Raw genomic sequence first — 18796 nt, forward strand, 5'->3', positions numbered from 1 at the left:
CTTCTGAAGTTATCTTTAGTGATAGTTTATTATATAATATGACCTTTGTCTAAGCTGTTGCAATGGGTAATGAGGATTAGATTGAACATTTGCATTATACCTTACTTCCTGACAGATGTTTTCTTACTAAAACCTGATGTCCGCGTGTCACAATTTCATTTATTGGGGTTTGAGACAAATGTAAGGGACTGTAAAATATTCCTTATGTCATAGGACAAATGTGCCAGCCCTAGATAACTTAGATCACATTATCATTGATTTTTGGGTTGTATTTTGAAATTTTGGGTTGCAGCTCTGCAATGTGAGACCGGTCTTTTGAGATATCAAGAGGAGCACAGCAGTTGATAATACAGTGTGTTCATGAGAGTGCAACAGAGAGATGTTTGTACGACATTCTCTATAGGATATGCATCATAAATATTTAGTGATTTTCTTCCTGATATGATCATACGTCTTTCTTCACTGAATTAATATCATGCAAACTGTCATTATTCCTGTAGCTGAGACAGTACAGCAGTGCAAGTAACAAAAAGGTCATGGGTTCAATTGCCAGGGAATGCTTAAACTGATAAAACTTTGGATAAAAGCCAAATGCGTACAGTAAATGTAACTAATAAATGTAAATTCTAAAAGACAAAAAAAAAAGTAATTGTTGCATACACTAAGTGATAAAATATAATACATATATAATATAGATATCATACACTAAGACAATGATGTGAATAGGTTAGATGATTTATGCAGAATTTCACCATTAAATCACAATTCTCTCCAGGAGAAACAGCTGATATATTAAATACGCTTCTATTTTATCGTTTGCTTGATGTGGGGAGTGGTCAGACTTCTTAATCATGCTTAATCAGGGTTAATCATGGCATCTTTCATAGAGGTCTTAAGTCTGTGAAAAACTTTAAATGGTGATGTGATGTCCACTGTTTTGAATGTGATACATGCTGTTGGCATCAACTTTTGAAGGTTTAATCCAAAAAAAAAAAAAGACAATAATATTTGGTTGGTAGTAATTTTTGTACAGCAACAGAAATATGTTAATGATTTTCCATAAATAATCAAACAAATGTTTTTATGCACTTCACTTTTTAGGATTTAGGAATAGTAAGTTACAGTTTCTCTGTACAGTCTTGCTTCAGGTCAGTCTTATAATTTAGCTGTCTCACATGAACTCATTTCAGGTCATGTCATAACAATTCAGCTAGATTAACTTGAATGCTTTGACTTGTCAAATGCAAAAAAGTTCTTATACTTCAACTTTGCAATTCCACTTGAATATTTACTTGTTTAGGATCTTTTGTGTGGTATGACCTGCTTTCTATAAAGCATAAGCTCATGGAAAGACACATTGACATTTTCCTGTAAAATGTATTACAGTCCACAATTCATCAATTCTTTAATGACCACAAGCCATCTGGGTTCTCAGGCTGCAAAACCCCAAACCTTGATATTTTTACCACCAAATGTCATTGTGTGAATGAAGAATTTGGTTCTGCTAAAAATTATGTGATTTGAATGCAGTCATTTTTCTTGTGCTGTGTCCTTCCTTTCACATTGAGGTGAAATTTAGAAGATATCTGGAGATCTTTTGATATGTTTTAAGCCTTGCTTGCAGAGAAGTTAACAACCTAACGCAGAGCAAAAACAATCTTGATTGTCTTCCACTTGGACATTATCAGTGGATTTATACAGGCCAGTGTTTTTAATGATGTTGTAATCTTTACACACACTAATTTGTTTCTGATTACTGCGTGATTCATACAAATTCTTTTTAATTTACAATGACAGACAGATGGGAATGTATTCAGTACACAAAATACACTGATGTCTGATATGTGTTTAATCATATTCTTTTCATCAGTTAGTAGTAGTAGCATTTATTTCTCTTGGTGAGGAAATTACGTTTGCAGCATACACTCGCACAGACATTTGACGATTCACATTAGGCATACATGTAAATAAAAAAAAATAAATAAAAACTAAAAAATAAAGAAAAAATAAAAAATATCCAGTCTAACTGACCATCAAGTACCACTGGAGGAAGAAAAAAAGTTACTACTAGTTACCCCAAATTTAGGCAAAACTAATGCGGAAATTTGAGCATTTTAATGGATCCACCACCTTTTTCTCACCACTCAAAAAATACAAAAATTACTTAAATAAGTTTAAAATTGTGTGTGCTGGCTTTTGAATGCTAATCTCTAACTTGCATATTGATTTTACATCAGGTTGGATACATATTAAGAAAATAAGAATCACTATTAGAATATGAGTATCAGAAGTAAACATGAAATTGGAAGTTACAAGAAGTTACATGAATGCAAAATTAGTCGTCCTTGAAACAACTCCACAAGCTTGTGGAGTAAAGCTTGTCATGCTTGTTTCGTTTTCAAATGTAATTAAGCAGATCCTCATCTGAGTCCTCTCACACAGAGGGCAACACATAAATCTCTTACATATGCATGAACAAATACTAAATTGCTGCGTACACAACCAAAATGCCTCTACAGTATATATCACTGTGCTATTTCTGTCACTTTTTCATCTCCATTAGATTATACCTAAAGACAACGAGACAAGGTCCACGCTAATGTACAGATACATCATCCATGAAGACTCAGTGCCCCTTAACAACAATAATGTCATTCAGGAGGACACATATGAGTGGGCACTGAAGAGCTGGACCCAGTGTTCAAGGCCTTGCGCTGGAGGTAACGTTCACTTTGTATGATCTTTCAGCTCTTCCAGGTAACTCAAATATATCCATTTTTTTCAGGAAATCCTTATGTTAAGATTTGTATTATCTTAATGTCTTCTTGCCTTAAAGCTGCACTTAGCAGATTAGAGCTGGGGCGATGATATAGTTCACATTTTGCAACAATATAAGCAATCAAGCAGTTGAGTTAGTATAAATTGTGCTATGTGAGTATACTGTATGTATGCATTGTGAAACAGGTGTTAGATATGTTCAACTATTATCTAACATTAAATTAACCTAGTAATTTACAAAGTAGCAAGTTTTAATCATAAAATGTCTCAACCTTCTCAATTGTATCCAATTATTCAAATCATTGTTATACGTCATAATTTTATAAATTTATTTTCAGTTCATTATAAATGATTATAAATCGTCACACCCGAGAAACAACATCAGGGTCTATTGGGTCTTTTGAGATGAATGAGGGATTGCATTCTGGCAGCCGAGATTGTTGATGACTGGTAACAATACGCATAATGTTTCTTTTTGCTCTTTCATTTTATTTATTCTTTAGGATTCCAGGAAACCAAATATGGGTGTCGTAAAAAAGGTGACAACAAAATGGTGCACAAAGGCAACTGTGACATCAGCAAGAAACCCAAACCTATTCGAAGAATGTGTAATTTACAGGATTGTACGCAACCACAGTAAGTCGAAATTAAACTGTTTTTAATACTTCTCACAATAACTTTAGTCTTTTTCACTGAAATGAAAGATGGAGTGGCTTATCATGGTACAGTACAGTACATGATTTCTTATTTCATATATAACTTAATCTAAACATCACTAAATAATGTTTAAGCACCCATGCTTCCCCAGTCTAGCTCGGAGAGCTCAGAGCTGGGTTTTGATTGCTTTATACCATTGGGAGGTCTTGTTTCATTTATTTCTCTTGTTAGAGGCTATAAAGAAATGTCAGAGTGTTATTGTGCATGTATATTTTTAATAGCTGGGAATATTTTTTTTTTAAAATAATACGTTTTTAGTACTCTCTCTCAAGCAGTTATTCAGCTTTTATCAGCCATAGCTGCATCTGCCATAGGCTCACTTGATTGAAATATCAGTCTTGAGAATATATCAGTGATATTTGAATGCTGCAACAAAAGCAGATGTTTTTTTATGCCCTGCACTTTCTGCTGTTCATAGGTTTATGTGTCTTTGCACAGATCCAGATCTTTAATAATCAAAACACATGAAAAATGTTTCTATGTGACCTAATTGTTTGTAAATGGAAATTATATTTTTCCGTCTGTTCAATCGTCCAACTGAATTACACCTGAACTGTAAAATAATGTTGTACTGTTTGATTTATATCCATATTACACAGAGATTTGCCATCCATCCCAATTCTTTGAGCAATGATTTCATGTGTGTCCTGTATGTCATGGGCATCCCTTTGCTTTAAAAAGAGACAGTTTAGGTTTTGCAGACATGCTGGTTGTGATGTCAAAAAATGGTTCATAAATACATTAATTAGGTTATGAATAAATGATTTAATATGATATTTTACTTTGATGAATAATGATATTGAGCCGACATTATATCACTCATAATAACATGAAAACCTGGCCCCGTATTCACAAAACATTTTATCTTTCTACTAAGAGTTCTCCTAAATAGCAGTAAAAGTTTTTAGCTAAGAGTTTTCTCTTAAAACCTATTCACAAAGCTGCTGACACCAATTTTTACTAAGGAATAGAGAGTAGTCTTAAAAAGGGCGGGGTTGACCTCGTTGCTACGGATGATGCCAGCTTGCTTACTAACTGTGCTCACAATGATAGGCAGATAGTCTCTGTCAGAGATTTATTCATATAAATATTGAAGAGCGCAATATTAGGTTGCCATATTCAAATAAAGGTTTAAAAATAAAACTGCTAATTGCCAGATTAAAATAAAGATTTTAAAATGCAGGCTAAGTGTCCCTAATTAAACAAGTATATGTTCAGCTAATTGTCAGGCTCTTACATGTGTGCCTCTCATAATTAGTGAATATGCATATAAACAGCCTTTTAATTAACAGAGTAGAATAATCATAGTAAGGCATGCAAACGTAAAAGAAAACCAAACTGTACACGAGCACAGCTGTTACTTCTTGCTCAGCTGGTTAATGAAAACAAGGATATAATCAAAGGAAAATTTGGAATTGGGATAACCTCTAAACCAAAGGTGATACCTTTTTAAAAGCTCATTATCGTCAAATGTTTCTAAAATGTTTATATTCTGATTGCCAGCAACAGCCATTTTGGATAGTTTGTGGTATGGTCTTAGTGAGTGACTTAGGAGTCCTCTTCACTACTCCTAATGTTTCACAGATTTGGAAGCTAGTTTTATTGCTAAAACACTTTGTGAAACACTCTTAGAGCAAAAATTTAGGTCTGACACACCCATTTTTTTTTAAGATTTTCTCTTAAATCGACAAGTTATGAGCTACTTTTAGCTTTAAGATGTTTTGTGAATACAGGCCCTGAAGTGTTTGGGGGAAAAATGGCCATGATAAAATATGTCCTGCCCATCCCCACTGTGAATGATGACAAAAAATACACAGTCTTTGTTGTTGTGACTACATTGTAACATCTTCATATTTCATCAGCTATTCTATATCCATGTGTGATTTATAGGCACTTGAGCAGTCAAGGATATAAACAGTTTCTGTGAGAGCAACATTTCAATGAAGCCACACTGTTTCTTTGAAATGACTGAATAGGTATACTAATAACTTGGAGTGAAATCTCTTTTGCAAATATGTTTTATAAATCTCTTTTGGAGTACAAGTCTCAGTTTTAGTTGATTTTCAGCATTTCAAAATCCACTTTTATTAATAGCGACAGTATAAAGTGGTTGCCACCACCTGGTAACAGATGGCTGAGCATTATAAATCGTCTCTTATATTTGAGACTGCAATATATACTAAATGAAAGAACATACTATAGTAGAATTTTGTGTCAAATGAGTAATAAGTTCCTTTGATAAATTAGCAGCAGAGTGACTGTTGCTGTATAGCTCCACAGAGTAAGGACACTTTAAATGGGATTATAATACATATATATATATTTCACGAGTTCATACTTGCATATAATAAACTGAGTAAAGGTTATGTGTATTTGGCGTGTTGTCCGGGGAGAGGGCTCCGAGCACGGTAATAATTCCTGAGCCAGAGGTACTCCCCCTGTCCGGGGAGAGGGATCCGAGCTCAGCGTTTAGTCTGAACCCAGAGCACTCCCCCGAGTGCTCCTCCCCGTGCTGGGGTAGGAACGGGCTTAAGGTGAGGATTCGGGGTGGTGGAGGGATGCTGAATGACTAGCAATAATGAAGGCAAGACTGCTTTGATTATTTATAGGGGTTCTCTCTTGTGCTGGTCAGATAGATGGTGTAATTACTGATGATGAATTGGCTGTGTTAATTATCTGGGCGTGCTCCTCCAGAAATTTGTTAATAAAACATCACATATGTATGACCATAATTAACATAAATAATGTCCTTAAAGGTGCACAATGGATTTTAATTATTATTATTTTTTTTAAATGGAAAAAAGGCAAATGTTAATGTGTTAAAATTAAACAACAGGAGGCGCTACAGAATCATATGATTTTCCACAAGCTAAACTGTTGCTGGAGAGTCAGCTGCTGTGACTCCTTCCTATTTCGATTCTGATATTTCCTCTGTGTGCCCATCATTCAAAAGGGCTCCTCCTCCTTCCCATCTGCAGAGGATGAGACTGCACCTGCAGTTCTTCCTGAATTTCCCTTTTCCCATTCCCTCTGCATTCACTTGTTTTCTCTTTTATCTTCCTCACTCTTGAAGATGTCTCTGCAGGTGGTGGCCATTTTAGTTTCCCCTGCTTCCTTTGCTTCCTTTTTAAAAAGCTTTTTCGCTGTAAAATATGTCGGAAATAATTAAACATGGCAAAATGTGTGAACTAAAACACTCATTGCTTAATGCAAAAAGTGTTAATTAAATTAACTTTAATTTAAATTAACTTTTTAATTTAATAAATGTGCAAGGAGCCTGGAATATATATATTTTCATATCATAGTCTACGTTCTTCTCACTCTGCTGCAGTTTTGGTGGCTTGTTTTATGAACAAGTTGTTTTTATCTGAATTCTGCCCAGCAGTGTCTTCAACAGGCAGAAAAGTTCAGCTTTCCCATCTATAGACTAGACAACCAATAATTATTGATACTCATGTTTATTGAAAAGCATAGTTCACTTATAAATAAAAAAAAAATCCCACATAGTTTGCTCAGCCTCATGCTGTTTCAAACCTGTATGGATGGGGAACAGTGGCTCAAGTTCCACATTGCTTGACATTTATGGTCAGCTTTCATTTATTATTTGGAAAAGAACAGTATGGACATCCTATTATTCATTATCATTTTGTGCACAATGACAGAAAGTGTGTCATAAAGGTGTCAAAGAACATGAAGGTGAGGACATGATGACAGAATTGTCATTTTTGGCTGAACAGTCTCCACTTCATCTTATCAATTACATTTCTGTTTGAGCCACAGTATTCGGCATGCAGCCGGGTGTTTCCGTTTGAACACTCCAGTATGGTACATTAATCCTGCAAATGAGACACTTCGAGGGGTACGTAAATGCCTCACATCCTTTAGCTTCTAATCACATCTTGTAAAGGGATGATCTGTTGACTTCCTTACATATGTATTTAATACAAAAAAAAAACAACAACAAAAAAGTGATAATAATAAAAAAGCATTAACCTGATTGTAACATGTTGACTTCCTGACCATGGTATGTGGCTGTTTATTGTATTAAGCACGTTATTGCAATCAAGAATGATGGTGATAACATGATTAAAGTCAAATGAAAACGAAAAGCACTTTGGAGTATGCACATTACGATGGCAGGAGATAGCTAGAAGAGCAGCGTTTTGCACTAAGCCATTAAAAATACCTTTTTACAATAAATGTAACGAAGATTGTTGACCTTTCAACACAACTACTTCGTCTAAGCAGATGTCAGTGTATGTTCAAGGTGTATTACATAAGAGCAGTAGTACATGCTGCACTTTTTAATTATGTCAGTTCACACAGGTCAATGATGCCTCCACTGATGCACAACGTGGATGAGTTAGAAAGTCACAAACAAGGCACAAATGACCTTCCTTAACACTCACCTCAACACAACAAGGTTCAGCTGCTAAATTTCCAATGAGCGTGCTGTGGAGGGGGTGGCAGGTCGATTATAGTCAGTAATTTTTACTCTCTTCACTGATGTAACCTTTGGTGGGCCTGCAGTAGTCATTCACTGATAATATGACATCTATCAATAACCAAAAAAAATAGTTCATTCAAAAATGAAAAAAAAAAAAAACTGTAGGGTTTTTATCCCTACAATAGAAGTCAGTGGTATGTTTTGGTGCTCATTGACTTCTACTGACCTACTGCTGAGACATTTCTCAAAATTTCGTCTTTTATGTTCCACAAAAGAAAGCAAGTCATTGAGGTTTAGAACTACATGAGTGTCAGATAATGGTGCCAGAATTGCCATTTTTGTGTGAACTATCCCTTTAAAGAACGCTGTGAGGTAGATGTTCAATGCTAAGCCGTCTTAAATACATTGTCAGTGTTAACCAGGAATCATGTATTCTGCTGTAGATATATTCTTAATGACTGTATGATGGGTTTTGAGGTTTATGAAGGAGCTACAGATGCGTCCCACTGTAAGTTTATCAGGCTGAGCATTTACATTCTCTGATCGCATTCTGAGTGCTAAATAGACCATATCATTCTTTTTATCCTACACAGATTTGTTAGCAGCTGGTCTGGTCAAGGAATAATGAATGGAAGCTCCTCCTGTTTAAGCAGGAAATGTGTTGTGCAGTTTTATAGTCCTGAAATAAGGGGGCAGACTTTTAAATTATAACACTAATCATAGTGAAAATTTTCAGTTAGAATGATTCACATTTTGAACATTATCAGCATTTGTCTTTTACGTATTTCTTCTCAAATTCAAGATTTATCATTATGGTTTCTAAAAAATAGAATTAAGATGATTATCACTGTCTCAGTTAACATTAGCCATATTTTTTTCTTTCGTTTTTCATAGAAACTCAGATTTGAAACAACTTGAGGATGAGTAAGTTATGACAGAATTTTCATTTTTGGGTGAACTATCCCTTTTAATGTGTGCTATAAATGAATAGTGCTTATAAACATCTGTTGATATAGCTGATGAGGTGGTATTCTCATTTGAAACTAAGTAGAGGTTTAGACATAGAAACAGTATTTGATACGTCACAACTTAAAAAGAATATTGAAACACATTTCATTTGTCTTCTGATAGATGGATCACAGAGGAGTGGGAACACTGCACTAAAACCTGTGGAAGCTTGGGACACCAAATACGCACCGTGCGCTGTGTCCAGTTCCTTCATGAAGGCACAAACCGCTCAATCCATAGCATGTACTGCAGTGGGGAAAAGCCTGAGATCAGGAGGCCATGTAACAGAGTGCCCTGCCCAGCCCAATGGAGAACCGGGGCCTGGTCAGAGGTATATTTTTCTTAAGATCACATAGTTTTAAGTAAAGTAAGATATTATTGTAAGATTACAAAATCTCATTTGAAGAATGTGTTTAGCACATCAGAGGAATTGTTTTTTTTTTTTTTTTTTAATTGAGAAATGCCTGGGGAAAAGCAAATTACAGTAGCACTAATTTACTTTCAGTTCGTACTTTTTACATTGAAATCAGGACCATTCTCCTGCACTGAAAATGTCCATGTGAGGTCTGACATTTCAGTTGATTTTATGTCAATGTTGATCTTAAAATTCACCCGGAGGGATTGTTTAATGACAGTGACCTCATTACCCAACTGTGTCAGAATTTGAAGCTAAAATCCAGGCTTTGAGTGTTTTATTGCCTTTAAGTCTTTTGATGAGCTCAAGCTAGAATGCAGTTGGTAAGTGCAATCCTCTATTGAGCAAGCTTATGAGGTATTGATTTTGACCCCAAGCAAATGGATTTAACACCATGCCCTATCTATGCACATTGTTGTTAAGTCATTGATCAGGCTGACCATAAACTCCTACTGTAAACTGGATATTAGGTGCATAACAATTTGCATATTCATGCACTATTCATTGGCATTTTGTTGTATAAATAGATTGTTCCAGCTGGAAATTCCAAAATGCATGGATTTACAAATGCATTTAATTAAAAAAAAAAAAAAAAAAAAGCTTTTCTTTTAACAAGCCATGACCGCAACACGCAACAGTACATTTATCTCTCTGTTTTGGAAGTGTCACTTTAAGCCCTGTCCACTTTGAAATCTCATTGGTCTAAAGTTTAACGATACATTAAATGTCAAATATCTTCTGTTAGACTGTGATTGTGTCCTTTTGATCTGAAGTTTTGTGTTCAGTGTGGACAAACATATTGCGTTGTGTTTAGGACACAGTAAAGGTGCTTTTCCACTGCATGGTACTGCACTGTACAGCTCAGTAAGGTTTACTTTTGGGGGGTTTTCCACTGAGTACAGTACCTGTTACCTGGTACTTTTTTTAATACCACCTCGGTACTACGTTACCAAAATGTGAAGTGTAAACTGCTGATCACGGATTGGCTGGAGAGAATCGTCGCTACCTGCGTCACTGAATTTGCAACACAAACACAACAGAACCGCTAGATTTAAATCAGCACAGCCAGCGAAGGATGGAAAGCAACGGTTTTGAACGAGTGCACCTTTTTTAACAACTAAAAAGTGGCTGTTCGTTGTCTTTTGAGGAAGTACAGATGTTCCTCTCATTGATAGCAGAGGAGCGGATCCAGCGAGAGCTTGATGGGGCGATGCAGAATGAAAAAGTTTTTCAAGACCACCCTAAAGCAGAACTAAACTGCTACACTAAAGTGTGCCATGTTGTACTGAGCCATGCCTAACACAAAAATACAGTGGAAACGCAAAACAAGCCGAACTGAGCCGTGCCATACTGAGCCATGCCGAGTCATACCACACAGTGGAAAAGCACCATATGAGATGTTTGAAATGCATATACATCTATCTGTAGTGTGGTTCCCTTAACCTTCTTATTTATTTCTCAGTGCTCAGTGTCATGTGGAGAAGGTGTGATGAGACGTCTGGTCACATGTCGTATTGGAGATCAATGCACTAGCGAGAAGCCAGAGTCGCACAGACCCTGCAGGCCAGGTCCCTGCCATGGTAAGACGACATGGACACCATTGCAAATCCTGAAACACAAAGCAGGGAATTGGTTTGTTTCAGAAAGCACCACAGGGACAAAAAAATCTTCCCTCACCAGGCAATTTTATGGTGTCTTGAACGGCTGAACTGTTCATGTCGTTCACTGAACAAAAGCAAGCCTGTTGAGAGAGAATGGAAAATATTGCACAATGCACAAATTAATTGATGAAATTATTCATGGTGCTCTTAACTACAGTTAATTTCCCAGAATGCTTTTGTGGTCTGTGAACTTCTTACCTTCTCTCTGGAGAAGCTTGTTTGCCCATTATAACACATAATACCAAAAATCTTAAAAAGAAAATCATTACATATGAGAAAGCTATTAAAAAGGTCACATAATGCCTCGCATAATGCAAGCTTGAAATGAACAGTATGAGCAGTGTTTCTTATTCATGAATAATATACTCTTTTTCAACATTTCTTTCCAAAGCCAGACTTTTGCTTTTTTTAAACCCCATGAGCTAGAAATTGTAGATTTATCTTTGAGTTTAATGCAACATGTTTTACTGCGGTGCCTACAGCACAGAAAATAGCACTTTCTTTATGTCTGCTTGCATGACGCTTCCCCTAGTTTCTCTTTAATGGCTTGTGCCGCACCAGGATGACATCCATCTCGGTGGAAGTTTAACACATCACCTACCCTTTACAAATGGCACTCTTGCTCAATATTGATTTTAAAATTCTCCCGGAGGGATTGTTTAATGACAGTGACCTCATTACCCAACTGTGTCAGAATTTGAAGCTGAAATCCAGGCTTTGAGTGTTTTATTGCCAAGAAGTCTTTTGATGAGCTCAAGCTAGTATGCAGTTGGTAAGTGCAATCCTCAAGTGAGCAATTGATCTTTCTGTTTCTGATCTCTCTTGCGACAGACTGCTTAACTTTTCAGCTGTGTACCGTATAAAGCAAGACACCTTAGGGAGCTGGAGGCATTTTGTTTCTTTTCAGCTGTGAAAGACAAACCAGTTGGTGGTTCACCTGGTGAAAAATTGTCTGTAAATCAAATTCAACCTGAATGGCTCTTTTCATGACTTTTATTAATTGAAAGACCTAATGACCTCTGTATTTTTTATGGAAGAGAGGAGAGAGGAACAATAAGGTAAAAACTGAGGGGAACAGGACATTATACAAATCCAAGTCAGTCAGACATAAGTGTCACAACTCAAAAAAAATCTCTCAACATTAATCCACCCACATATCACTCAAAACTTATTGTTCACCCAAAAATGAGTTTCTTCTGTTGAACCAGAATAAATTAGGACTTTTTAAGTTTCAAAAAGTTTGCAAAAGCACCATTTTATGAGTTGAGCACACTGTTCGATTCATGATCATGAAAATATTTCCAAGCCTCTACTATTTTCCAATTGACAATACACTCTCAACAGCTGTTTATGAGCACTTTTCAGTCATAGTATAGTTTTAAAAAAAATACTCTCAGTGTATCCACCATTTTCTTCCTGTAATAATGGGCTCAGACATTTATATATTCTATGGGGTCTAACTTCCAGTTTCATCCACATCCAGCTGTACAAAACAATTTGTTTTGCTGCTTGATATTGAAAATTGGTGTGTCTTACCATATTATTTTAATGTGTTATCATAATTATGAACACACTAGTTTGTAGTTCATTTACTTTAATGTTGTTATTCTTTCCTGTTATTTCCCTATAATGAACCGGAAGTCTTGTCCACATACTTACTTACACGTTAAAGGTGGATAGTCTCCAGGCTCTGGTCCTGGACACCAGTAATTTAATGATTTAGAAAAGATGACTCACTGTCTGGTCAACTGAGATTTTGATATGGAGATAAAGGTTAGGATCATGTTTTTTCAGTAGTAGTACAGCACACTGTGAGTGTATATCAGCATCATTTGTTGTTTGCTTTTAAGCTCTGAATGACCATTTGGACCCAGGAATTTAGACATGCGATGTCAGACTTAACCAAAAGAATGACTAGGATAATGTAGAAAAAGTGACAGAAAGACAAACTGATTTGGGATGGCATGAGGGTGAGTAAATCATGACAAATATGGGTGAACTCCCACTGTGGTCAAAATTATAAGGTGAAATACTGTCATAATTGTGCACGGACAGTCTATTTTACTGTATGTAAAGATAAATAGTTTCTTCAGTATTTGGTAATATCAAAAAAAAAGAAAAAAAGAATAAAAAAAAAAATAAAAAAAAAAATTCTCTTTAACAGAAAAAGAAGAAAAGCAATGAAGAAGAGACAAAATAATACCTTCTGCTTCTCTGACAGATGAGCCATGCGGAGGAGACAAGTCCATATTCTGTCAGATGGAGGTTCTGGCTCGTTATTGCTCGATACCAGGTTACAACAAGCTCTGCTGTGAATCCTGCAGTAAGCGAAGTGGCACTTTTGCTCCTCTTCTGCACGAAGCTGCTAAGACAGAAGAGGAACTTCGCTTCGGTTCAGCCTCCCAACTTCTGGAGACACTCTCAGCCTCTGTAAATGGAACTCTGAAAGTCTCACAGCTACACCAGCAGGGATCTCTGTCACAAGGCCAATTTTCCAAGCAGACCACCACTCCCCCGCCTCGCAAAAACAGAGAACAGCAAGACTCAAAAGCGCCTAAAACCCGGTACTAGGAATCTGCCTGCAATGAAGATCCATAGCTCGTGGAACAAGGATGCCGCTAAAGATGCACCATGGCAGCTGGAAAGTTTCCAAGAGAGTCAGTGGCCGACAACATCATCCGAGGTGGAGAGATGAAGGCTAGTTTGTCTGTTTCTTCCTCTGGGCTCTCTCTTATTTGTTTGTTGTAGACATAGACCTTTAACATTCATATTTCCCTTCACATCCTCCTCAAGATATTTAAAAGCAAGTGAGAGTAAAGTGCTGGTTCACTTTCAAATGTTCTCAATTCCCCCGCCAGCAGTATTAGTTTTTTTAAAACACACTTGTCAGTCACACATTGTTGTGACATGCCAAAGAAGTTTTTCTGATGATCCTCTCAGCAGTCTTGTCTATGGGGGTTTGGTGCACGTACACGAAGAGACTCCGGTGGTACTCATGAAGAAACGCTTGTAGTTGTATCAAACAACACAATCTTTAAAGTATTATTTTTACCAGCTCCAAACATGTTTGACCAATTAATATTTATGAACGTTCCTGTAAATACTGTATATGGAAAATGTCAGTATTATTTTTACAAAAATACAAACTGAGGATTTTTTTTTTTTTTTTAAAATAAGAGATTCAGGAGCATTATCGGTGCTTTTTATATTAAGAACACTTTAATAATATGCTATGAAATGTGCTATCAGCCATGAGTTCAGCACTGAAGAATATATATTCCAAAACCACGTGAGCCCACAGGAACAAACATCAGTGAAATTAAAAAATAGCCATAAAATATTTACTTTTCATTCCAAAATAGTTTGATTTATTAATCAGCCTCTCAGCAAGTCATCGATCAAATTAATTCTCATAGACTGTGAAAACTGTCAGGTTTTTGTGTTTTCCTTCTCATTTTGCCATGTTGTTGAGGCTTCTCTTTAACACTTGCTTCTTAGATTTCCCTTGTTTTGTCTTATGAATTCACCCGTTTATTTCGTTTATTTAGCCAACAACAAAACTGAGTGTGAACAGAATTTAAACCAGCTTCACCATGATGTAGGAGACCCATCATACATATTGTGAGATGAATTGGATGTTTAAGGCCAGATTTGAAGCTGGACTTTCTGGAGCATACTGTGAGACACTGCACAAGATATCTCACTTGAGGGAGAGGAAAGCGATTTATTTTTATAATCAAGGATTATATCTCAACCACAATGCATCTGACTGCAATACCAAGGAAACCAGTTAGTCTATCAGTGGAGTTCAGCTGTTCACAACTGTACACACACGTTCACCTGTGTGCCACTGTAAAGCTATTGTATATACCATTGAGAACTTTAGAGTATTTATTAAGATTTAAAGTTCAACATCATGTTTTATGTGCAACGTTATCTGTTACTTCAGACCATAAACATGAACTCCCATCAAGTAGTAAAAGTAGCTCACAAAAGTAAACAGACACTAAAGTAGACGTATGAATAACTTTGTTGTTGTTTCAACTGCCTTTTTAGATAAAATACGACGCATGCTCAGTTTTTGAGATGTTATAATAAGGGAAAGCTGTTTCACAGCCATTTTAGAATAGAAATATTGTAGAGAAAATCTTAAACAAAGCTGTCATTTACAGTGATTCATATTGTCCTTCACCCACAAATCCCCCAATCCTGCACGAAACTGTTTTTACAGTTAATTCTTAGCTTAAAAAAAAATGATAGTGGATTTTGATCCTCTAGAATAGACAATAGTTGTATCTGATTACATATAGTGTCAGTTGTCTTTGAGCATCAATAAACCAATTAAAGCTAAGGTCAACGTTGTGTGCATCACAAAAAAAGCTTTCATTTTATCGTCATTCACTTTCTGCTAATAAACAATTTGTTGCAAATATTATCAACATGCTTTCAGAGACCCAAAAGAAAGCGAGATAGAAGAAGTTAAATCTGACAATCCCTAAGCCACAGACAGACACCCAACATAAAGCTAAAGCATATTTATCCTCACAATTCCAGGTTAATATAAGTGTCAACTGTTGTTCTGTCTTACAAAGACACTTTCAGTTGCTAACTGCTTGAAGTCATTTCTTTTTGTTTTCATTTGTACTTTTGTTAGTTGTAATGGAAGTGTACACTACTGAGGCTGTTTGTTGTAATGGGGAGCACATAGCAATAAAGAAAGTAATAAACACCATGCTTTTGCTTGAGAGTATTTTTTAGATTTGCTTTATTTTTTCATCAAAGGTAAACTCGTATTTTCTCCTTTTCACTACTAAGCCCTCATAAAACTCTTTACACTTAAAATCCATGTTTATAATCCTTCAAATGGTGGAAATCGCGTTGCGTGTTCCCCGCAGTAAAAAAAAATTGCGGTCCTAGAAATCACACATTTCCCCATCGGAAGGCCCCCTCTAACGGCGGGCACTTTGGGAAACAGTTCCAACAGTTCATTAGCAGCTACAGCTGGATCAGCGATTTCTAGGAAAGTCATTTATTTTTTGATTACATGTGACATTAATGCTATGTACTTTTAATTTTATTGCTTATTGTTATCACTGAATATTATGACACCCCTAACACAATAATGATGTTTCATTTTTAAATATCGTCATAATTGTCAGTACTGGTATATCACTGGTGACACCCCTAACTGATACTATTCTGACTGGTCAATCACAGCATTTAGCAACCTAATATCGCTTAATAATGAGCATTGTCTATATTATTTTCATGGTGCAGTGCTTCTTTGTGAATACACAAGCACACACAGTATACATGAACTTACTTCTCAACCTGTCTACTGCAGTAAGACATTATTTACCTTGCTGCCTGGAAATATAGCTGTGCTCAGATAGAGGAAAACTGGAAAGACGAGATTTGTCTCACCCAAAATTAAAACCCAACAGCAACATGTTTTATCTTTAGCCCTGTATCCAATATCCTGCTGAGCTCTGAGAACACATACTGATATTTTATCTGCTGAAGAAGTGCCAAATATGGTTACACAATATCTTGTTAGAAAGGTTTTAGCCTATAGCCATGAGACATACTTTTCATTGGTTTTCTATTATTCACCACAACGTCCTGCACAAAGGATGCTGATTCGAAACAATTACTATCAGTGAAATTGCTGTCTATAACACCTCTGGTACAAAGCACTCGTCTCAGGGAACTATACCAACATTTGTATTATCTCTGTAATGATGGGTGTTCACAATGAACACAATTGCCTAGTGAAATCTACTAAAATTAGTTTTTAAAGTTCATAATTTTATAAAATTGGAGCTGATTTGATGGCTTCTCTGATACCACCAAAGGGGGGCATTACAATATATTTCGCTTTCAAATAAATTGTTCAAATTATTCTCACAATCCTTCTCCTTGCCTTAACAGATACAAAAGTCAAGAAATTTGAGTTTAGCTGGGCTATTGCATAGGTGTCTGGTTTTCTAACCATCTTCATCTTCTGTTCATGTTCTGCAACGATGAAGTATATGTAGAGAGGATTCCCATAAAAATGTAAATGCATTTCATTTCTTGTGTTACAAGCCCTTTTGTGTTCACACAACAAGGTTAAATATGTGTAAATGTAAACAAGCAATAGCTCTGCAGATGTATGCAAATCTCCCACCCATGTTCTCCGAGGGATGATGTGCATTTTTTGTGCGTCCTAGTTTCTTCACTGACCAGGGCCTGCGCTGAATGCTGTTATGCTCTCTGCTGTTCCTATTTCAATGGTGGTTTCTCGGCGAGAGTGAGAGAATGCTGAGTGGAGTGTCTGCAGTTGAGAGATAAGCCTGGATACTTGAGCAAAGTTTTCCTACTGCACACCTTTGTATTAGAGCACATAAGAATCCTTTTTTACTCATTTAAATCAGGGGTGTTGAACTCATTTTTAGGTCTCGGGCCGGATTGGACTAAATTATTATGAGAGTACGTGCTGAATACATGCTCTTCTGGAGCTAAAAAAAGTCCAAGTTCAACTCAGTGCTGCTTCCATAACTATTATTGATATAAAAGCAACAAAGACTTTGGATTACTTACACATGCAAAACTAGAAATATCCATCAAACAACAAGTAAACTAGATCATTTATGCTTTGAAAATGAACATTAATGCAAGGTTACGCCTAAAAGTAAAACTTTACAACTCATTTTAAATACAGTCCGACTCCATTAAATTCAGAAAGCAATGAATCAGAATAGCAGTGATATTTAGTATATCAGTGGAGTGATGGAAACAAATGTGAAGTTCACTTACTTATTTTCTGTGCCTGTCTGTGTTGTCAGTATTGCTGTGAGTAACTTGCGCCATTTTCAATTTCATCTCTTTTAATCAAATTTTAATCTTAAATTCCCAACAGCTTCTTTTTGTAATTTTGATACATGGAATTCCAGTGCCATAGGCAGAGAAGAAAACTGAAAATTATAGGACACCGGAAGAGGTGATGTGAACTTCCCACAGTGATGATAATCAGGTCCAAATATATTACTGTAACTTATGCACTCGAATGTTGGGAGAATAATTGAAAATCCCTCACTAGATTCAGGGAGTAATACATTATATAAGTACCAGGGGAGTAAAAGTGTATCACACAAAATGAGGCAGTCACTAGATCCTGAATCCTTTTATTCCCCTTATATTATTATCCAGTTTAAAACTCATTACCCAAAAAAAACACACTTATATACCCTAACAACAACTGAACTAAACAACCCAAAAAAAACACCCCATTACAAATTAATAATTCTCCATTAAACATCCTCAAACAGACACTCCATGACAAATTCAGAAGGCTCTGCTCTGTTGAATCCTGTCCCATTCACCACAGACTCCTGCTGTCTGTGTCTCAAGTGTCTTATGCTTCAACACCCACAGTCTGCTGAATTAATGAAATGCAATAAAACAAAGTCATCAGACAAGGACTGCTGATGTTCATCCCAGCTTTCCTCAGATTTTAGTGCTGTAATTTACCTTCATTGAATGGGAGAGAGAGAAAAAAAAAAGAAAAAAAAAATCAAAGGCAAGAATCAAAAGTTGTGCATTTCACAACACCGAAAATTGACTACACAAGACCTAAAAGCCTCCTCTATTGTATGTTTACCGTGCTTTTGTATGTGTACAATTTCTCTTTAGGAAATATATTATTGGTGCTCCAAAAGCTCAAAATATTAAACAGACCATCCTCTGGTGGTAAAGAGACTACGCAGTGGAACCTTTCTTAAAGAAAAG

General features: G+C 36.2%; 1 protein-coding gene across 1 annotated transcript in view; it reads left to right on the forward strand.

The window, feature by feature from the left end:
* Nucleotides 1–15758, forward strand: part of adamts3 (ADAM metallopeptidase with thrombospondin type 1 motif, 3) — a 98406-nt gene extending 82648 nt beyond the window's left edge. The window contains 6 exon segments of the mRNA XM_042724600.1: nt 2564–2720; nt 3282–3414; nt 9074–9281; nt 10828–10945; nt 13248–13551; nt 13553–15758. Coding sequence (XP_042580534.1) covers nt 2564–2720; nt 3282–3414; nt 9074–9281; nt 10828–10945; nt 13248–13551; nt 13553–13721 — 1089 coding nt within the window. The 3' untranslated portion in view covers nt 13722–15758.
* The last annotated feature ends 3038 nt before the right edge of the window (nt 15759–18796 follow it).

The sequence above is a fragment of the Cyprinus carpio genome, chromosome B5 (genome assembly GCF_018340385.1).
Source record: "Cyprinus carpio isolate SPL01 chromosome B5, ASM1834038v1, whole genome shotgun sequence".
Lineage (NCBI taxonomy): Eukaryota > Metazoa > Chordata > Actinopteri > Cypriniformes > Cyprinidae > Cyprinus > Cyprinus carpio.